This window comes from Canis lupus, chromosome 6 (assembly GCF_048164855.1).
Source record: "Canis lupus baileyi chromosome 6, mCanLup2.hap1, whole genome shotgun sequence".
Classification (NCBI taxonomy): Eukaryota; Metazoa; Chordata; class Mammalia; order Carnivora; family Canidae; genus Canis; species Canis lupus.
In genome coordinates, this window is record NC_132843.1 from 78,877,579 (window position 1) to 78,901,223 (window position 23,645).

Below are 23,645 nucleotides of genomic sequence, written 5' to 3' on the forward strand. Positions count from 1 at the left end.
TGTTACAACAAGATTCTAGAACAGACAGGTCTCTGAGATTGATTGCCATAAAGATTTCAACTTATCTTCAGAGTCCCCAATTCACTAATAATAACTCTTAATATAGAAAATTAACATGCATGAACAATGATTTACAAACCTTATTTTCAGAGCATGCTGAGTTTTGTAGTCAAGTACATAGAATATAAAACCCTGGCTCAGGACGACCGGACAAGGTACTCCAGCTCAGTGAAACCCAGAGGAACACGAGAAATTCCTACCTTTAAAGTGGTGAGGTTCACCACTATTATATGTAAAGCACCTAGTCCTACAGTTTTTACTGGGAAATTATTTAATAAATAAATGACTCACAACCTAGGACATAAGTATTATTACAAAGGACAGGTGAAGAATCAGCCAGAGCATCAACTTGATAAATGATCACTGATAAGTGACAGAGACAGGTTTTAAACACAGTGCCACCTCTTAAGACAGCAACTGGTTTTATGTTTTAATATTACTTAGCTGGAGGAGGTGGGGAGGAAGCATATTTTAGGAAGTCACTCAAATCTTCATTGATTCTGTATTTTGATATGAAATAACAGATGTGAACGTCTTTGGCAAAAGATTGTTTAAAATATTGGATCAATAAATGGCAATTTCTAGTCTTAAGTGGAAAAGTAGAGATCTAAACAAAAATCAGGAAGAAAAAGACAGGCAGAGAATGAACACTAGATGTCACTGCCATACACCATTCTGCTCTAGAGTCTATCCACAGACTGAATGCTCACTGACAGTAACTGACAGGATTTGGCAAAAGTATACTCCAGAGGCTGCAGTGACTCCAGAGTACCTTGGGAAAATATCACCATGGCATAATGTTAACATCAGCCTTTTCAATTAAAAAAAAAAAAAGTCAACAAATTAAAATACATAAATTTATAAGAATCCAATTTAGTTTAATTAAACTATTTTCTAAAAATCGACTTTATAAACCATCTGGTACTATACAGAATGTTCTTTTATTCCTCTTACCTCATTTTGGGTACACTGCCTTAACAGTTCATGCTGAAGTTCTTTTGCTTTTTCTAGTCCAGAATCTAATAGAATCTTCATTCCTAAACTTACACCATCACAAAGAGCATCCATGAAATCCTCCTAGAAAAAGTTAAGCATTATCTGGAAAACTCAGGTTTTATATATATATTTTTAATTATACGTTTAAGTTATATTTTCAATTTATTTTAGGATTATAGTAAGTTCCAGGTTTCTTAATTCAGCTAAAGCTGGAATAAGAACAGTCTAAAATAAAAGTAACAAATCTGTAATTTAGCATTCCACGTATAACATGTAATAAGGAATGTTTGAGTGAGGGAGGTGGGTGGGTGATAGGCCAGACGGCTGATAGATATTAAGGAAGGTACTTAAAAAAAAAAAAAAAAAAAAAAAGGAAGGTACTTGGTGTGATGAGCACAAGGTGTTACATGTAAGTGATGAATCACTGAATTCTCCAGAAACCAATACTGCACTGTTTGTTAACTAAGTAAAATTAAAAAAAAAAAAAGGGGGGGGGGGAATGTCATCTTAGGCAAGAAGCTGTATTGCTAGAATACAGTAACATTCTAATAGAATACTATGTTTTCAATGGTATAAATACTTAAAGCAAGCAAATACAAATTTTCTAGAATTATATAGCTCCTCTTGTGTTGATTGGCTGTGCGAACCCTCCAGAGTAGGTACCTATCATCAAAGCTAAGATCCAAAAGGCCAAGTGAGGATTCCAGAACTATCCAGTACATTTAACCAACTTAGATTGAAACAGTTTTGAATCATATTGTTAAACTATTAGAAGTATGAACTATTTTAAAATAAAAATGACTTATTATGTTAAGTGATACTATTATAAGAAGTCTACTGTTCCTCAGATGAAGTCTTTTATTTTTTTTTATTTTTTTATTTTTTTTAAATAGGCTCCATGCACCAGGAGCCTGACGTGGGATTCGATCCTGGGTGTCCAGGATCGCGCCCTGGGCCAAAGGCAGACGCTAAACCGCCGCGCCACCCAGGGATCCCTCAGATGAAGTCTTTTAAAAACTAATATTACCAAATTACCTGAACACTAGCAACCTTATTGCTGCTGTTTCTCAGGAAATGTAACTTGCTGCCTTTAAGAACTGCTAATTGTCCCACATACTTTACAGCTTGTTGTATAGTCTGGATTATTTTCTTTTGAGCCTCTTTTACCATTGACGAGATATCTGAACAACATCCCTATAAAACAAAAATGGATCAGTATATCAGATACATGAGATTACAAAAGGAGGTAAAGAAAAGACAAGAAAAGCAATCTGAAGAAAACAAATTGTATTCATTGATACAGTGACTAGGATGTAGCCTCTACCCTCAAAGACCTTACAGTAATAGGAGACATGACAAGTACATAGCTAACCCTATGGAAGACAGAAGTGATAACTTCACGCCAAATGCCACACACACCAAAAAAGGGACAAAATGATGGGGTTTTTTTGCCTTCGAACTTTTCCTGTCCCAGTAGTCATCTGACAGATGGTTAATATTCTGGGGCACCTGGGTGGGTCTATGAGTTAGCGTCTGTCTTCAGCTCAGGTCATGATCCTGGAGTCCTGGGACCAAGCCCTGCATCAGGCTGCTCAGCAGGGAGTCTGCTTCTCCATCTCCCTCTGCCCCTCCCTGCCACTCATGCTTTCTCTCTCTCAAAAAGATAAATAAAATCTTAAAAAACAAAACATTCTTTTACGAGGGGAGAAGGAAGAAGAAAAGGAAGTGAAAGGGGGAGAAACAACCCTTCAAACAAAAGGCTTCTACACCAGAGTACACATACACATGCCCAAGAGGAATGAGGAGGTGCCTCCTGAGCTTTCCTTTCTGTTACCTTCTCTTGGCGTGCTTTCTGGGCTACGCTTATAGTCCCGCTACAAGGTAAGAATTCTCAAACCACACTTAGGTAGAAAGCATAGTCACTAAATTCAGTTTTACCAACTTAACAGAAGGAAGTCTGTCCTAAGCTTGGTCTAATCTCCCCTTCAAGTCACCTATTCGCTCCATCCTTGATTCCTTACATGAAACATTTCCCACAGGGCTATAGGTCGCAACCCCTAGTTAAGTTCAAAGTGTTCTTCCTAGAGAATGAAAATAAGGAAAGAAACTACCTACCAGTTACTCTAATAGGTACTTTCTTCTAACATCCATCCATCCATCCAGAGCAACCCTGCCAGGTAGGTACTGTTATTTTTTACTTTCCCAATGAAAAAATGGGGAGGCTTAAAAAGTTAAGCAATTTGCCAAAAGACACAGAATCAGTTTAGCAGAGGTTCAAGCACTGGATTTCCAAATGCCAATAGTGGGTTTTGGCATTTTCTTCTGTTCCTGAACTGGCTCTAAAATCTAAGAGCCAACTAAGTATATCTCACACTGTCTTTTCTGCCACAACCCCTCCACTAGTTCCCTTCTCCAGGTGCAAGCAGAAGTCAGACCCTCGGGTTTTGGCTGCCAGCTTTGCTCTCTAGCCAGCCTTCCCTTTCCTTTTCATGGCTCTGTGCTATCAGAGCATTTTCCTCCATCTATGACTTCACCCATGCCTGTCTGCCATACATCTCTCTGCCTTAGGGTCATTCTGTTTCCTCACTGCTTCTACCCAAAGTGATCCTTCATCCAGTGTGAATTGATAATTAATTTAATAACAAGTATCCACCTGAGCATCTATCATATAACAAGTCCTTGTGAAAAAGGACACCTCTAATTGCCCAAAGCTTACTGCCCATTGAGGTATGTAGGCCTGCAAATATGTTATATTAAAAGGCATAATAGGTAAAGTACAGGGTTATCAGAAAAACAAATAAGAGAAATACCTAACCAAGTCATGGAAATACCCAGAAAGGCCTCCTAGGAAAGAATAATGGCAATTAAAAATAAACATCTGATTTCAATTTGACCAGTTAGATTACTCAATCAAACAAACATTTCCAAATCCTCTCAAGTAAATATACCACTCAGGAAGTATTCGATCCAACTAAACTTCTACTACAATAATAGAATGTAGAAAGTCTCTTGGTGAACACAATAACATAAGATTTGTTCAAACATTCTAGAACATTTTGTTGTGAAGCCAAGTCACCCATTTTAAAAAATGAAACCTACCCCTTTTGTTATTTTCATATCTAATCCCTGCACATCTATAAGGAATTCGTGGTTTGTTTGTTTTTTTAAGATTTTATTTAGAGGGAGAGCACACATGTGCATGTGCAAGCAAGGGGAAGGGCAAAGGGAGAGAGAAAAATCTTAAGCAGATTCCATACTGAGCGCAGAGCCTGTCACACAGGTTGATCTCATGACCCTGAGATCACGACCTGAGCCGAAATCAGGAGTTGGATGCTTAACTGAATGAGCCACTCAGGCCCCTCATTCAAAGAATTCTTGTGGAGGAGTTTACTGATATGATAGATGCCTAGGTATTATCCAGTATCAAATTCCCCACTCCTTCTGTAATAAAAGAATCCTTGATTCTCCACTAGGTACTCAGCGGTCCAGAATAAAAAGCACATTTCCCAATAATACTTGTAGCTACATATGGTATGTGTGATGAAGTTCTGGCCAAAGCTATAAAAAGAGAAATGTCATATGGAAATTTCCAGAAACTTCCCTTAAAAGAAGACCCATCTGGCCCTCCTCTTCTTTGTCACTTCTTCCATCCCACTGCACCGAACCCTGTCAGAGCTCCACTGCTATGGTGGACCATGAAATAAAGCGCAGTACTTTAGGCTTGGTAAAGGGGTGTACTGGAAGGTGTGTGGATCTCAAGGAGTTGAGCAGAGCCACCATGCCTATTTCCAGATTTTATGTGACAGAGAGTAAGCTTACTTAGTTTCTTCACAGCCAAGCCTAGTCTCACTTGATATAAGATAAACAGAAAAAAAATTATGTTCTTGCCTGTACATCACTGGGCTTGTGACTAATTCAGAACAAGCTGAAACCCACTACATAACTAGAGCAAGACTTTGCCTTTCTTCCCCAGAGCCATTATTGAGGACTAGCATAGCAGAATATGCATAATAAAGAGCATGAACTGTAGGCCAAAGATTGCCTGGGTTCAAATCCTAACTCAATCATGTACTAGTTATGTAACATTGGATAGACTACGCATCTTATGGTTCCATTTCTTCATTTATAAATGAAGTGATTAATAACAGTTCCCACTTCTGAAGTAGTTACGAGAATTAAATGAGTTAATATTTATAAATCACTGAGAGCTCTTAGAGCCTGGCACAGATGCCATAAACAACAAACAATTACAGAAAACCACAGTTTCAGAACTGCAAAATAGAAATCCCTTCTGAAAATCCTACAGATCTAATTTTGGGGAAGATGCAGACAGTAGGTCAATAAACACAGGCTGAATAAATGAATTCTTCAAATGATAATCAGCAAATCAATTTACCTGCAAAAATAACTGTAAGTAGCCTCCTAGTTTTTTAACCTCTTGTCTCAATTCCTCTTCAAGTCTTGCTGTGCTGGTACAAGGCAGAGTATCATCCAACCAATGTTTGATTAGTACCACAAGCTGCTCAAAAGCACATGTGACCTGGATAGTAAGTGCCTGAGCTGCTCGATCGGAAGAGAACACTTTGAAAGAAGACGGAAAATTACTGAAAGAAATAATCTCCAAATAAAAGAACTCGTAAATGATCACCATTAAAACATTTTAGCATAGTCAGAAAATGCATGTCAAGTGTGACAGTCATTTAAAAGAAAAGGCAATGTGCAGAAAGCATTCGTGTAAGTGAATAAAAGCAGTAAGGTTGCTTACAGTTATCTGGACTTTCTTCATCTTGTTCTTCATGGGCTTTGGAAATGGCAAATAGCCCATGATAAATTTTAAGAAAATTATTAATCAGGCTGTCCGCCATGGTTTTTTCTTCATCATAACTCTGTCCAAGAAAATCTAGTGATGACCCAATCAATTCTTTGCAAATTCCAGGAAGAAAAGATTCTGCTGAACTTGAGTAAATAGTGCTCGACTTCTCCATTAAGCCTGTATTGGTAGAAAATAGCCATCTTAAGCCTACCTTTCAGGCACAATATTTTCAAACAAATGTATTAATGCAAGCGTATTATAGACTCATTCATCAGTAAATTCAAAGTGCCGACTTTGAATATTCTTATTTCAATGCATCCTTATTTCTATAAACCAAAGTGAAAACAAAATTCTATAAAGGAGTCAATTAATCTTTCAATGGAATCAATCCATAGGTTAGTAGTTCTTCAATTACAATACAAATAACAGACAATGCAAATAAACTAAATAACCATAGGTTTAATCTCCTTCCTCGTTTACTTTTTGGGAACACCTAAGAAACTCTGAATTGGTGAAAACAATGGCAGTTACATGAAAAATAATAAATATAATAAATATAAATCAAGTTAATTTAAATACATAAGCTGCAAGTGTAGGCAATACTAAAGCAAACTATATTAAAAGGAAAATATCAGAAGCTCTCCTTTTTTTTTCTTTTTTAATTTATGATAGTCATACAGAGAGAGAGGCAGAGACATAGGCAGAGGGAGAAGCAGGCTCCATGCACTGGGAGCCTGACGTGGGATTCGATCCCGGGTCTCCAGGATCGCGCCCTGGGCCAAAGGCACGCGCTAAACCGCTGCGCCACCCAGGGATCCCAGAAGCTCTACTTTATACTAGTTTCTTCTCTAGGTATATTGTAATCAAAATAGGCTAAAGCTAATGATTATCTACAGTTAATATATCACATCTCTGGGAAACAGATTTTCAGCACAATTTTCTAAGGACTGTCCAAACCAGAAGTGAATAGAAATAGCTCGAGGGGCTCATTTGGAGCCTCTGGAAATAACTTTATATTGGAATGCTAACTCATGAGTATAATGAGTCTCCTTTTATAAACAAGATTTTTTTTTGTCCAGTTCATAGGTGATTACACAGCAAACTAAAAGGAAAGCAGAGGGGCACCTGGGTGGCTCAGTCAGTTAAGTGTCTGCCTTTGGCTCAGGTCATGATCCCAGGGTTCTGGGGATCAAGCCCTGCATCAGGCTCCTGGCTCAGTGCAGAGTTGGCTTATCCCTCTCCTCCTTGCTCATGCTCTCCCTTGCTATCTTTGTCTCTCTCAAATAAATAAATAAAATCTATAAATAAATAAAATCAATCAATCAATCAATAAATGGAAGTTAGAGTAAAGGCAAAGGGTGGGGGACCATTAAGAGTCTAGAACAGAAAAAAAAAAAGAGTCTAGAACAGGGGCACACTTGGCTGGCTTAGTCAGTAGAGCACGTGACTCTTGATCTCAGGGTCATGAGTTTAAGTCCATGTTGGGGATTAGGTTTACTTAAAAAACAAAACAAAAAGTAGTTTTAAAAAAAAGAGTCTAGATCAAAGATAAGAGTTTGATTTGGGAAGAGAAAAAAGAAAAGCTATAAAATGCAAAGCTCTATCACTGCAGGGTAATAATATCATGATGATGATTATATTCTAGTCACCATGAACAGTTAATGAGTTAATGACATATTATTTAAGAAGATAATTATGTTAATGCATTCTAAAATCCAACACCAACATTTTAAGAAGCCTTGCAAAACTCTAATTTAAAAATATAGTACTTAAGGTGAAAAGTTAGGACACTTGCTCAACTTCCCCGAGCTGCAAAGTGCACCCTCATAACCCCACGGCTGCCTGGGCAGGTTCATAACTAAAGGCATATGTGGGTTTCTGTTTCCCTCTTTGAGAACTGCAAACAAGTAAAGACCACTTGTATTTTATTTTATTTTATTTTTAAATATAGCCTGTAAGATAGCTTGATCTGGAAAAATTACTTTTGTAAAACATTTTACTCTCAAATAATATTGAATAAATAACTTGATACCACAGATATATAACCTTTTGTTGTGGGGATAAACAAAAAGCCTACAGCTTATTTTGTTCTCCCTTAAACAAGTAGGATAATTATCTTCCTAAAGCTAATTTATCATTAAAAAGAAAGAAACTGGGGCACTTTGGTGTCTCAGTGGTTGAGCATCTGTCTTTGGCTCAGGTCCTGATCCTGGGGTCCTGGGTACTAGTCCCACATCAGGTTCCCTGTGGGGAGTCTGCTTCTCCCTCTGCCTGTGTCTCTGCCTCTCCCTCAGGGTCTCTCATGAATAAATAAAATCTTTAAAAAAAAAAAAAAACGGAAAGAGAAAAAAAAGAAACCTAATTTATTTTTTGTAAGATTTTATTTATTTGAGATAGAGAAAAAGAAAGAACAAGAGAGGGAGAGAGTGAGTGTGCACAAACAGGGTTGGGGAGGAGCAGAGGGAGAGGGAGAAGCAGATGCTCCACTGAGCAAGGAGCCCAGAACCCTGGGATCATGATCTGAGCTGAAGGCAGATGCTTAACTGACTGAGCCACCCAGGCGCCCTTAATTTCTTTATTTTAAAGTCAAGATGAGATAAAATTTCTTTTATGATACTTATATTCCATTAATGCCTTTATCAAATAGATTGTTACATTACACAGAAACTGTAACTTTTTGTTTACTAAGGTATATAGTTGTAACGAGCATGTCTTCACTATATAGCTTATTGCTTTTACACGTGTATGTGCCCACTTAAATCAGGGTCTCTAACATGTCCACAACCGCATTCTGGCAAGTTCCCTCTTGATCATTCTTCTACTCTGAACTACTCTGGCTTCTGTCACCATAGATTAGTTTTGCCTCCTCAGCTTCACAGAAATATAATCATACAGTGTGTACTTTTTATTATCTGGTTGCTTTCACTCCATAGAACATTTTTGGGATTCATCCAGGTTGTTGAGTGAAGCAGTGGTTTGTTCTTCTGTACTGCTGTGTAGGATCCACTGCTACCTGGTAGTCATTTAAATTATTACAAAGAGCTAGCTACACATGCAAATTTACAGTGTATCTCCCTTCTGTAAGAAAATTAATGTTGTAATCCATATTTACATAAAATAATTATTCACTGGAAAAATTCCTATAACTTTTTCTTCCACATTTGAATTAGCCACTCTACTAAAAGGCTTCAAAATAAATCACATAGCACAGAATTTTAGGCATGGAAAGGGCCACCCAGTCCACTCCCTTTATTTTATAAAGAAAATGGAAACTAGTAGAAGATGAAACGATTTGCATAAGAACATGAAACAAGGTAGCCATTGACCTAGGACTTGGTGCTTTTCTCAGTATACAAGAAAATTTGATGAAAAAAAATAACCTGATGAATGGGAAGAATGCAAACTCTGAATTGGGTGGGCTTGTATGTCATATAAACAACCAGAAATTCTTCTATTCTTCATCAAGCTCCGGCTCCTAAAAAAAGAAAAACTGTAAGATTAGTGGTTATATACCACATGGAATAATAGTATTAAGAGTATCCTTAATTCTCTAGAGAAAACTGGTATGCAGGTATGTGTTTTCAATGGAAACATTTTCATCAAGAAATTGCTAAATTCAAATGGTTTCCTGAGCAAGAACTTTACTATCTATATGTATTGTTCTAAGCATATAGTTAATTAATTAAATGGAATACATATTTGTAGAGTACTACTATTTACAGGCTCTAGATACTGTGATTAAACACCAGAAGCATGGTTTCTGGGCTAATTGAACTTAAGGTCCATAGGCAAAGACAGAATAACTACAATAGAGAGAATACAAAAGAGACAATAATGACAATAAAGTGATGTGTCATGAGGGCAGCGCATGCTCCACTGGAGAAGAACTTGAGCTGGCCCAAGGGGTTGGGAGGGGCCCCCGAACACTGCCACTGAAGGATGCACAGGACCTAGCCAAATGGGGAGGCAGGTTTGGGAAGGAGGGGAGAGTGGGAAGCCCTGGTGATAAAAGAAAAGCTGCACAGGCACGACTCGAGCAAGCTCCAGAAGGCCTGTAGCCTAGGACGTGAGAAAGGAGTGAGTGGGGAGGCTGGGAGATGTACAGGCACCAGCCTGGGGCTGACCATGGATGCCAATTAAGGAAGCTTGGATTTTATCCTGAGAATATCCTGAGAAGGATTCTAAACATGGGAATGGTGTAGGTAAATAAATATTCAAGTAAGTACTTGCTGCACAGTGTGAAAGCACAATCCCTGTGAAGTGTAGCAGTAACAAACGGAGGAAATGACTCTATCTTCAATCGCTCCTTTGGCTGCCTCTTTTCCCTCAGCCTGTAAAACCACTCAAATCTCTGCCTTGAGTGTGACAGGTTGTCTAGCTGTTACTCTTTTTTTCTAAATGCTACTGGAAAAAGCAGCTTACTTCCAGATCGCCATTCATCTGTCAATTTTCTAAACTCCAATTCCAGCCCTCATTATATCAATGAAGCTACTCGAGCTGTGACCTGGATCTAAGTCAAGGGGGTCCTTTGAGGTCTTCTTCCTCACAGAACTCTCTACTACCAAAGGCCACTCAAAGGAAAATACTATTCATTGAAAAGATTGTTAAACAGAAATGTGTCCTATCTGCAGCCATCTAAATGTTTCAAATATATTTTTCCCCATGAGTTCCTACAAGAAAAGCAAAAATATGATCATAGGGAGAGGAAATATCAACTCTCAATATGACTGGTAATAGGAGGAAGAAATATCAGTTCTCAAAGGTAACAGTTTTTGCACTTAGGAATGAAAGGAAAGTTATTACTACAGTAAGTTACTATTACAGTAAGTCTAAACTAGGAAAACTTATTCTTTTAACACTATCATAGTTAAACAATGTTAAATAAAATGCTTGTCACATTCCTTTCCAAAAATTTTTACTTAACCTCAGGGGAAATTCTACTTTTAACTGCCCAAAGTATGTATCAAAATTTATAGGCAGCCAAACCAGTCTATTTTATCGCAGAGCAGCTTTGGCATATTGTTGCCCAGTAGCAGTTCCATAATTAAGAATCTGTCAGTGTTTCCATTACCTGCAGGCATTCTCAAAGTTTGCAATTCTGTCATAAACATTCTTACAAGGCTGAAACTTCATACACAAGGTCTCTGACCAAGAGCAATTTATTTAAAAAAAAATATGATACTTTTAAATTATAGAAGTTCTCAAAAAACATCTCTACCAAGTGAAAACACCTAATTTCAAAATCTTGAAAAATATTAAAAGAAGTTTTAATTTTTGGTAACAATTTAAACTTCTGTTGGTTCCCTAATTATTAATCTAGAAGTGGGCAGAAAACAAGATGTAAATTACCACCTTTCAATAAGCTAAAATTTTAATGTTTGTTATTTATTTAAAATTAATTTTTAAAATGCAAGTATAATTAACATAGTGTTATATTAGTTTCGGGTGTACAACACAGTGATTCAATAATTCTATACATTACTCAGTGCTCATCACAGTAAGTATACTCTTAATCTCCTTCACCTATTTCACCCATCCCATCTCTCACTAATGTTCATTAATTATTAGTGTTCATACTGTGTGATCACAATTCTAAGTACACCAAGTTTATATCTGTTTATAATAAAATATAATAAGAAACCAGTAATTATAAATTCTAAAGGGATTTATAAATCACCCTCTAATGAATTTGTAGTTCTGGTCTGAATTTTTGGAAGGCTATGTTACTCCAGGTTAGCTTAAGTACCCCAAACCCTTCTGCCCAGTTTCCCCCAGGGACCATCTTTAGCTCATTTTGGAGAACCCAGCTCTGTTCTGAAGTTCTCAAGATGAATCACCTGAAGATCTCTGTTTATTGGTATTAAATCAGAAATCAGATAGTCTCTGTATTCCAAGATTTAGTCTTAATACATACAAGCACTCAATAATAAGAGCTGCCATTTATTCAACACACTGCAGTGAGAGTTCTACATACTTTATTTCTGATTCTTAATAACTACTTCACAACAACATCATCAGTCCCATGGTGGTCATAGTAGCAGGAGAAGCAATTGTTTTTATGACCTCACTTAAACTTAGAGATAGGCTCTGTAGAATAGATATGTATCATTGTCTCCATCTTAACAGATAAGAAAACTGAAGCCTAAAGATGTAATGTCACTTGCCTATGGTCAGACTCAGCTTAAATCACTCTGTTATACACCTGAAACTAATATAATACCATATGCTAACTATACTGTAATTAAAATTAAAAATTTAATGAAAAAAAGTTGAACCTAGGACTCTGACATGAGCCTGTGGACTTTTTTATTATAGTATATTGTAGGGGATACAGATATGTATCCTACACTCAAGGAACTCAGAATCTGTTTAAAGGACATGCTTTGTATTTCTTTCAGCTTATTATGTCTTGGCTATTTCTTACTGTAGCTTAGCAGTTACCATGTAGCAAATAGAACAAAAACAACAGGAGGAAGAGTTGCTCTAAAGTAGTTCCATCTCTTTGAAATTTTATAAATGAGTTTAAAATTAGCACAGTCAAAAACAAGAAAGGCATGAAAAGGTCTGCAAACCCAAATGGATTCTGAGCTTCAGCTAAAGGTAATGAAGTAAAAAAAAAAAAAAACAGAAAGATTCTATTCTGTTCTTTCATATGCAAAAGAGAGGCAATATGGCATAGAGGTCAAGAAAATCAGGATCTTTGGAGTCACTCAAACTTGGATTTTAGTATTTGAGTGCCAGCTCTTCCCTTATCAGCTCTGTGAGTTTGGACAAGTGATAACCTCTTTAAATCTTTTCAGTCTCTTCATCTGTAAAAGGTGGGTTATGACAACACTAACACGTAGTTCTGTGTAAAAAAATACATGAGGTAATACTTAACAAACAATAAATGTTTTTCATAATGATGATGCTTCTGTTACATGGATGAATGCTACTGACTCTTACATCCTGAAAATTCCCAAATCCCTCCTTCCAAGTTCTAGACCTAAATATACAGATTTAGATTCTCAAATCTGTAGACTATCCCTGGGATTCTCCCTGGGAATCTCAAACTCATTGTGTCCAAAAATAAATTCATCTCACCCTCCATCTCAGAGAACACCACTTTCCTCTAGCCAGTCACCCTTGTTAGACCATGATTCATCCTTGCATGAGCCCTTTACCACCCTCAGCCCCACAGCTAGCCAAGTCCTTTGTGATTCTTTCTCTTGAATATGTATAAAACCGGACTTTCCTCTCCAGTCCTTCTGCCTGACCTGATTTGGGATCCTTATCAACTGTTCTTCTAGTTTCTTCAATTCTTGGTCTTTGAGGACAGAGTGTTTTTTATTCATCTTTGTATCCTCAAGACATAGCAGACAGTAGTCTTGTTTCAAAACCAAATGAAGAAATATTTATTTAAAAAGAAGTCTTTGTTTAAAAACCAAACTAAGCAGCTAAATTGGTTCCAGGACCAAGGCCTTTCTATTATACCATTTTGCTCCTCTGTTATCTAAGCGTGTGAGGTCTAAACAGAACTAGTTTTTCCTTGAAAAGCATCTATTCACCATGGAAGTCTTTTAGGTTTTTAGTTAATAAACAGCATTTGTCATATACAGAAGTTCTCTATCACCATGATTTATTCTTCTGTGGTGCTCACACTAACTTGACAGCATTTCAAGTTCTATAACTTACGAAAAAATATCATAGAATATGACAACTTCTTGAAAAAGTAATTTAAAAGTAATAAACACTATTCATTTTTATAGGAAATTAGATTTATGCTATTCTAAGTCGCTTTTAAGATTTATATGGTAAGATGCGGACAATTTTGTTCCTATTCTGACTAATAAACAATTTAATGCCTCAAGCGCTGTAATTTCATCAGTAACATACTATTTTTCTTATATTACTGGGATCTCTGCAAAGACATACCCATTATGACAACAGATAGTTCTTTTAAAATAAGGAAATGATATATATACGTATTCCGAGAACAAAAAAAACAGTAACAAAATGTCTTTACCTCCTTCTAGAAAAGGAAGAAACTGGCACATTTGTAATGTCAGGTTCCCATTCATCTTCAGGATCACAAAAGACATCTTCACTCTTGTTACTATTATTACTCTAAGGAAAATAAAATATATGGTTTCTATTAATTTGGGTTAAAAATATTCGGCAACTGGGGCAACTGGGTGATTCAGCTGGTTAAATGTCTGCCTTTGGCTCAGGACATGATTCAAGGCTTCTGGGATCAAGTTGTCTCTCTCTCTCTCAAGTGAATCAATAAAATCTTTTAAAAAAAAAAAAAGGAAAAAGAAAAAGAATAATCTGACAACATTAAGATTCAATCATTACCTGGTCAGATATATTAATCATGATAATAATCTGAATTTTATCTTATTTTATTATTTTTTAATAATCTGAATTTTAAATATTTAAATAATATTAAAGTTCTAGCAAAATACTATACACATTGAGCTTGATTCAGAAATAGTGTAATTATATAGAAAAATAATCTAAGAATATTGCAATGAACATTGCAAGTAAGAAGTTAGATAATAATGAAGGTAACTCACCTACCACATTTTAATGTATATGACAAGGCAAGAATGATCAAATTACTTCAATATGGTTTTTTGTTGTTCTAACTACAATCCACACTCATTGTAGGAAATTTGGAAATCATTAATACGTATTAACAAACACACAAAAATGTAACTACTTACAAAACCATCATTTAGAGATAAACACTGTCAGTTTCTTTCAGTCTTTTTGGATTTTCTGTTATGAATAATATACCTTGCGTTCCTGGAATTAACCCTACTTGATCATGGTGTAAGTATTCTTTGAGTGTATGTTTGGGTTTGATTCACTGATATTTTTCTTTCTTTTTTTTTTTTTTTTTAAGATTTATGTACTTATTGGGGGGGGGGGAGAGAGAGAGAGAGAGAGAGTGAGCGCAGTGAGGAGGGGAGAGACAGAGAAAGAGACTCCTAAGCAGACTTACACTGAGTGTAGAACCCAACCTGGGGCTTGATCTCACGAGCCTGAGATCAAGATCTGAGCCAAAAACAAGAGTTGGATGCTTAACCAACTTCACCATCCAGGCATCCCTGATTTATTGATATTTTATTCAGGATTTTTATAGCTATGTTCGTGTGAAGATTGGTTTGTAATTCCTTTCTGAATCATCTTTTCAGGTTTTGTGGTTTTCATTTGGTTTGATTTTAATCAGTTATTCTAGCATCATAACGGTGACACTTTCTATCCTTTGCTATGTTCCAGAAGTTGAAACACAATTATATTTATCTGTTCTCTTTTTTATTTAAGTAAGCTCTACACCCAACATGGGCCTTAAATTCATGATCCTGAGATCAAGAGTCGCATGCTTTACAGATGGAGCCAGCGAGGCACTCTTGTTTTCTGCAATTTAAAAGAGCTTCCCCCCAAAACTGATTGGGACCAGCACTTTTTAGCTTTTTTTTTTTTCTTGAGACTAGTTTGTTGACAAATTTTTCAATTTATTGCATGGTTATTCATCCATTAAGTCAACTTTCAGAATTTATCTTTTCCTAGAAAATCTTTTCTAGAAAATTATCAAATTTATTAGCATAATGTTTCACATGTAAAATAATTTTTAAATGCTTTTGATATCTTTGTATAAATGCCATCACCCATTCCTAAAAATCACGTTTATCCTTTTTTTTTTTTTTAAGATTTTATTTATTTATTCATGAGAGATACTGAGAGAGAGAGAGAGAGACAGGCAGAGGGAGAAGCAGGCTCCATGCAGGGAGCCTGACGTGGGACTCGAACCGGGGTCTCCAGGATCACACCCTGGGCTGAAGGCAGGTGCTAAACCGCTGAGCCACCCGGGCTGCCCCACATGTTTATCTTTTTAAAGAGCCAGAGCTTCAGTTTGATTTCTAATTTATCAATTATTGCTTTAATTTTTCACCATTCCTTCATTTGCTTTCCTTTGTTTTATTTTCTAGATTAACTATTTAGTTTATTTTCATTTGTCCATTAAACAAATCAAACATTATAAACTTTCTTCTTTCCTTAAGCTAAAAAGTAAAATTCTGAAAACACAATTACAAATGTATGTGAACAGATTCATCACTAAATTTCTCTATTACAGGTGTAACTACATTAAAATAAATTAATAAAACCCCATCTACAGGCAAAAGTAAAATAAACATACATAATTGTTAATACTGGTTGGTTTGAGTAATGCAAATTACCTTTTCCTTTAGTAGCCAAATTTTCTCTAAGAACATGTTACTTGTATATTTTTTATTTCAAAACATTTACAGAGATTTTAATAATATTCCAAACCTCATAAAGTTCTTTCATTGCTGCAAGCTTAGATTCAAACTTTTCCAAACTCCAGAAAGTTGAGATCCCTAGTTGTAGGTTACGAACCCGAACGCAAATGTCAGAACTACTTCCTTTATCTGATACATCATGTCTGAAAGAAAAACCAAAGAAAAATGCTTATCTTAAAACATATATACCCATTTATAAGAGTTTTCTGAATTAGAATAACTTCTATAAAAAAAAAATCCACTGATTAAATCTTTCCATTGGTAAGCATTTTTATTACAGTAAAAAATCATGTCTAGCATATATCATATAAAAATAACTTCTTATGCAAAGATTTTAAAAATCAAATCCTAATTAGGTATATTTCTTTCCAAATGTGTAATACTAGTAAGTTTGCAACTCAAAAGATTAGTAAATTCCTAAAATGTCTAAGATTATTCTCTTTATAAAATATGCTTTTTTTATATGCATACTTAGTATATTTAGCACAGTACATTCATGCTTTAAGTCTTTTACTACAGAGTGAGCTCTGAAAGGAGAATCCGAATTTGTCACTGGAATTCTGATACCATTCTCTCCCAGACAGGCAATATAGATGTCATGTCTTTACAGAAACTAAACTTAGAAATCAATCATATGAAGGTCAGTTAGTTTAAAGCAAAGAGTTACTTTATAATTAGTTACATATAACTAGTTATATTTAATTAGTTATTTTAATTATAATAAGTTGCTCACCTGCCAAAAACATAACATTTTTTAAATTTATTGCTGATGGCATTGGCTTCCTGAATCATCATTGAAAGTTTCATGGAGTTCCAATTTGTCTGAACTAGTAGAAAGCACACAGAGAAGATTCAAAATACATATATGAGCCCTGACTTATATCTCTAAGCAGAACCACTCCTGGAAAAAAAAATATTGATTTTAAATAAACGGTTTTAGCTATTTATTTCAGAAACTAAGGGCAATACTTAAGTAACTTTTCCTCAAAACTGAAATAAAATACTCTTCATAGAAAATGAGGTTTTTCACCTGTGAAGACACAGAAAAAAACTGAAGGTGATATAGAAAGTTGATACAGGATTTTGTAAGAGAGGAAATGCCAAAGACAGTGCTTTGTCTTCTAATAGCTTTAAAGATTGTTTTCTAATTTATTTTTTTCTCAATTTCTGATTTGTTTAAAGTATCGGGTAAAGCATACTATAACTTCACTTATATAAAACCACAATCCAAAAAATAAAAATTAAAATAAAAAATTAAAACAAACAAACAAAAAAAAAACACCACAATCCTTTTTTATCTTGCCTGAAAATTAAAACAAGCCAACAAACAAACATATATTTTAGGACATCAAAAAAGAGAAATAATTTAGGCCACAATTCCATTTTCCTAATTTAAAATGAAGATTTTATCATAAATGTTTTCTATCTCACTCAAACTTATAACCAATATTCCATTAGAACTTTTTTTTTTTTAAAGATTTTATTTGACAAAGAGAGAGAGAGAGCACAAGCAGGAAGAGTGGCAGGCAAAGAGAGAGGTAGAAACAGACTCCCCACTGAGCAGGGAGCCCAAATCAGGACTTGATTCCAGGACCCTGGGATCATGACCTGAGCCGAAGGCAGTTGCTTAAGTGACTGAGCCATCCAGGTGCCCCTAGAACATTTTTTTTGAAAGGGTAAAATTCATTATACACATGGTAAAAAAAAAAAAAAAATCCAGTATTCATTGGTAGGCCCTGTTTTTAAGCTCTAAGAAGAACAAAAAGATGTATTAGTAAGTGTATTTATTTACCTCTCACAACAGATATAACAAGCCTTACTAGTCTCAGATTTAATTAAAAATAGAAGTTAGAGAAAGTATACAACTACCAAGTATTCTTCCTAAAAAAAATTGAATCTGAATCTGACAGGCCTGAAGAAATAATGAGCACTTTATAGCAATATAGGGGCAGAGGAACCCATTAAGCAACACCATGGAGATCCAATATCAAGAACCAGAATGTGGGAAACTACAGGATAAATAACCTGGTTTCTTCAATAAGCAAATTACAAGAAGAAAGAGAGAGATAAGAAAAACAAATTTACAGATTAAGAGATTTTAAAAAAGGGTACCTGGGTGGCTCTGTCCATTAAGCATCCTACTCTGGGTTTTGACTCAGGTCGTGATCTCCTGAGTCATGGGATCTGCCGCTTTGGGCTCTGTGTTCAGCAGGGAGTCTGCTCAGGGATTCTCTCCCTCTGCCCCTCCTCCCACTCACACGTGATCTTGTGCTTGCTTTCTCTTTTTAAAATAAATAAATAAATGTTTTTTAAAAATGGGGGCTCCTGGGTGGCTCAGTAGGTAGAGCACGTGATTCTTAATCTTGGGGTTGTGAGTTAAAGACTCACTTTGAGCATGAATCCTACTTAATAAAAATGAAAAATAAACAGAAAAAAAAAAGAGACTTAGGAGCACCTGGGTGCCTCAGTTAAGCTTCTAACTCTTGATTTTGGCTCAGGTTGTGATCTCAGAGTCCTGAAATCAAGCCACACATCAGTCTCTGCGCTCTGCTTGGAGTCAGCTTGAGATTCTCTCTCTTCCTCTACCCCTCCCCCCTCACCCCACACTCCTCACACAGGCACTCTTCCTCTCTCTCTAAAAAAATAAATAGATAAATCTTTTTAAAAAATAATAATAATAAAATAAGACTTATAAGGCATATCTACCAAACACAATGTGTGGATCATGTTTGTACCTGATTCAAACAAATAAGACATAAAAAAATTTATGACATAATCCAGGAAATTTGAATGTAGACTAGAAATCTAATGAGTGTAAGAAATTAACATTTTTAGTTTTGATAACAATATCATGGTTATGCTTACAGAGTGACAGAGAAAGAAAAGAGAGTCCTTATCTAATGCAGAGATAACATAGTGAAGTATTTACAGATCAATGATATGATGTCTTGGAGTTGCATCACAACAGTCTAGGGAGACAGGAGGACTGAGTATGGCTAAAACAAGATTGAACACGTGTTAGAGATTGAAGCTGGATGATTAAGTATATAAGAGTCTATTGTAGTAATCTCTCTACTTTTATTGTTAGTTTGAAATTTTCCATGAGAAAAAGACATTAAAAATATGCCATGTTCTATATAGCAATACAGAAGTACACACAAAAAATAACATCCAAATGAAAAGAAGATGAAGTACCCAATGATTAAATTCAATCTAGATGTAAGACCTAAAAAATTAGAATAAGAGATTGCATTTTTGAAAACATACTACACATTAAAGTAACACTTGAAATTTTGTTTACTATTTGCTTACGTAACTATTCTAAAAACTGAGTATTTTAAATCATGCATACAAATTTATTTAGATCCAAAAAAAGTCAGAAACATCCAGAATAAATAATTTTTAATATACAAAGGCAACTAAGTCTAGTATTTTAATAATTATATGAAATACCATATACAACTTTAGAAAATACCTGCTATTATAATCATCATATACTCACTTAAAAAAGTTTTCTCTCTATTATTTTGATTTTGCAGTAATATTTGTACTTCTTTAGCAATTTTTTGCTTCTCAGTTTCTAAAGCTTCCAGAATTCTTGCATGGCGGATACTGTGGTCTTCTAAAGCCTAATTAATATTCATTCACATAGACCCGTACATGAAAATATACAAATAGAGAAATTATAATTGATAATGGTAACACAGTAATTAAAACCCATTTACAATACACATTTTATTAAGCATACATATTTTACATGTTTTATTAAGCATAAAAGGCCTTTAAAAAAAGTGATCTATAAAAGAAATTTATAAAATTTGCCCCATAACAAAATTATTAGGAATTTTTGATAACATAAATTAATCTTGTTCTTCCCACTGATAGAAAGTAAAAAAATCCTTAGAGGAAAAAAAAAATAAGAGAAAAAACTGCTCAAAAGAGCCCACATTCAAGAACATTTGTTGACTAAATAAAGCTAAATTTAAAAGATACCACAAAAACCTTATTTGCCACAAATAGACCTTATAATAGTCCATTAATAATTACTGTTTCAAGATTTAGACAGCTCTGTTTTTTCTTCTAAAATTCTCTCAGGTGGTTCACCAGCTACTTTGTGTCCCAGAAGTGACTAGTTACATATTATCACCATAATATAGTACCAGAACTTTGGGGTTACTAAACATATTTTCTTCTACCCACCCTGTCACCACAAAACTTGGAAAAAAGAAAACTAAAATTGCTATTTGAGGATAAAACTTTGAGGTTAAGATATGAGGAATCAAAGCAGAGATGAAAACAGTGCTGCTCAAACTTTAGTATTTGTCAAAAATTCCATGCAAGACTTGTTAGAATAGTTTGGGACCCCACCCCCAGAGTTTCTGATTTAGGAGTTCTGAGGCCTAAAACTACATTTCTAACAGTAATGCTGATCGTGCTGGTCTAAAGACCATACTTTAACAACTGCTAATATAAGGAGAAAGAATAGCAAAAAAGTTGATAAAAAGGTAATTGAAGATATTAAAATACTGACAGTCTGGTTTTATACTTTAGTCTTTGTACCTTAATTAATGTGAGGTAGCCCCTGAAAGATGTCTCTACCCTCACTGACATGACAAGTTTCAGTGCCTGAGCTCAAAGGACTGGGGTAATGAACGTCCTACTGTGAGTTCTCTGAGGAGTCACTCAGGCAAGAAGCCTGCTGACCACACTTGTCATAGATGGATAATGCTTCATTCTGACATTAGGATGTGACCCAGCATAAGAGCTGTGCCTTTCTTCCTTCTACACATTGTGCCCTAGCACTAATTCATTCATTTATATTATCTGGCCTGACTGATCACAGGATAGTTGTGGAGGCATAAAAGGGGAAACTGTAATGGAACCAGCTGGAAATAAAAAACTCTATCCTTTTCAAAATGTTTGTGTGATGATGTGTGAGCAGAGCTGTGACCATTACCAGGTTGTAAGCTTTTAGGCAAGAAGAGCCCTTCTCATAAAATAAAAATAAATAAAATCAAATAAAATGATCCAAAACAAAAACAAAAGAGGAGGAAAAGCCCTTCGCATCAAGAGACCCAGATTCAGTCAGTTCCCTCTTGGGTACCATGAGTTCTTAAAAAAAAAAAAAAATCCAGCTGTTGCTCAGAATAGAGCCAACTATTTACAAGATGAAATTATTTACCTGTTTCGCAGCCAAAGTCTCCATTTCTAACCGCTTTTTGTTGACATAGATTTCCTGTTCAAGTCGCTGTTTTGTCTTTTCTAATTCCTCAATTTTGTCATTAGCCTTTTGATTATTTATTTCCTGCATTTTCTTCCTTTGAGATTCTTCTATCTTTAAAAAAAATAATAATAAATAATGGGCAAAACACATAACATTTTTTTCAAAAATAATATAAAAAATATACAAGAGTCCATTTCTTTAATCAATGTATAAGAAATTGATTCATCAATAGAAAAATTGCCCTGTAGTTTCTTTACCTCATTCAGCTTAACTAGTCTAACTTAAAATAAGCATCACTAGTCAAACCTTCTAGAGCACTCTCCTCTAAAATGGGTTGTGGGAATGCACGATGACCAGCAAACTGGAGAGAACCATGGGCTCAAGTAGGTGGAGGACAGAAGCTTCTCTATTTTTTCTTCTTATTCCAGAAACCATTTTTCTACCGCTAACCTGCTTTCCAAAGTAAAATTAAAGCAGGCCAAGACTCACTTGGTTTTGACTCTCTAATCTTTGATATTGCCCCGGTTCCCTTTTACGGATATAATCAATTTTACAGCCAATACATCACTTGGGGCGCATGAGCAGAGAAAGAAAATACCAATTCTGCCTTTTACCAGTTCTGCTTCCAAGGCTTTTATTTTGCTTTCATATGCAGCTTTTTGAGAAGAAAGCTCTTGCTGAGCCATTTCTTTTGCAATTTGGATTCCTTGCATCATTTCTTCCTTTGCTTTCAAATGTGCCTCTTTTATTTCTGCTTCAAGTCTACAAAGTAGCAAAATATTCACAGGGTACATTGTCAAGAATTCTTTATATACCACAATAGTTCTTAATTATATTAAAATGTTTTCATCAAATAAAAATTTAAAACTCAAAATTTAATTTCTGACATTCTGTCAACAGTGTTCTTAAATTTTAATTGCTTTTGTTTAAACAGGACAATATAAAAGGATGAAAATTTGCTTATTTGTTTAGTTACTATAGCAGATGCCTGATATTTAAGTAGATACATTTTTCTAATCTTAAAGAAAATAAGTTATATAAAAATATGATGTCACAGTGAACACTGGTAGTAAACATTATAGTCAACATTACAGAAAATACAAAGTAAGGATTTTTTTTGAAGGGCAAGAGCACATGTGTGCACACATGGGTGTACACATTGCAGGGGAGGAGCTGAAGGAGAGAGCAAGAGAGAATGTCAAGCAGCATCCAACTGAGCATAGAGCCCAACACAAGGCTCAGTCTTAGCTGAAATCAAGAGCTGGATGTTTAGCTGACTGAGCCACCCAGGTGCCTCAAAATAAGGGTATTTTATGCTTTACAATGGTTAGAGAAAAAAAAAAAAAACAATGGTTAGAGCAAAAATTGAACTTTATGTATCAATAACTTTTAACTCATGTTTAGGTCACAGATTAAGAAAAACATTGAAATAACTAAAAATGATATGAATGCTGATAAAACAGATTATGTATTTTCAGCCACCTATAATAATAATATATAATAATATAATCATCTATAATAATTTGACATTTGGTAAGTTAAAACATTAAATTAGCTTTGTCATCTTTCAATATGTAAGGGAAAAAAGCAAGGAACTAAAAGCTACTTTCTTATCAATAAAATCAATGCTTTAGCAACTATACTGTATGGAAATTTCTATTCCCAATTTTACTGAAAAAGAATATCAAAAAGAAAGAAGGCTAGTTGTGACCAGGGTCTCGGGGTGGGGGGCAGTGAGCTGAGAGGGCGAGAGGGGAAAACGGAGAGTCCCAGTTTAATGGGGACAGAGTTTCAGTTTGGGATGATGAAAAAAGTTTTGGAGATGGATAGTTTGAGGATTGTACATACTGTCAATACACTTAATGCCACTGAAATGTATATTTTAACATGGTTAAAATAACTAATTTTATGTTCTGTATACCACAATTTTTTTAAAAAAGAGCAAAAGCAAGCTTAGACTTTTTAGAAGAAAAGTGGGATTAGCCTAGTCCATACTAGTCATTCTGATTCCTCCACCCTTCTCCTCTTTAGCCATCAAGCATAGTTGATTCTTTCTCCTTAATACTCTCTCCATACTGTCTCCCACCCAACCACACTGTACTTCTCTTACTTCAACAATCTCTGAACTGTATTTGCAAGCTCTATTTGCTCTGCCTCTAATCCATTCTACAGACTTGGATCACAGTGAGCTCTAAAAATGTGATTTTGATCATGTCTATCTCTTCTCTACTTAAAACTCTTT

General features: G+C 35.2%; 1 protein-coding gene across 1 annotated transcript in view; it reads right to left on the reverse strand.

The window, feature by feature from the left end:
* KIF14 (kinesin family member 14) overlaps positions 1-23,645 on the reverse strand; it is a 54,040-nt gene that overhangs the window by 6,673 nt on the left and 23,722 nt on the right. The window contains exons 17-27 of the mRNA XM_072831340.1: positions 22,018-22,165; positions 21,362-21,514; positions 19,682-19,808; positions 16,913-17,006; positions 16,190-16,322; positions 13,875-13,975; positions 9,250-9,344; positions 5,822-6,046; positions 5,453-5,637; positions 2,092-2,250; positions 1,015-1,137 (exon numbers count right to left, since the gene is read on the reverse strand). Coding sequence (XP_072687441.1) covers positions 1,015-1,137; positions 2,092-2,250; positions 5,453-5,637; positions 5,822-6,046; positions 9,250-9,344; positions 13,875-13,975; positions 16,190-16,322; positions 16,913-17,006; positions 19,682-19,808; positions 21,362-21,514; positions 22,018-22,165 — 1,543 coding nt within the window. The remainder of the gene's footprint in view (positions 1-1,014; positions 1,138-2,091; positions 2,251-5,452; positions 5,638-5,821; positions 6,047-9,249; positions 9,345-13,874; positions 13,976-16,189; positions 16,323-16,912; positions 17,007-19,681; positions 19,809-21,361; positions 21,515-22,017; positions 22,166-23,645) is intronic.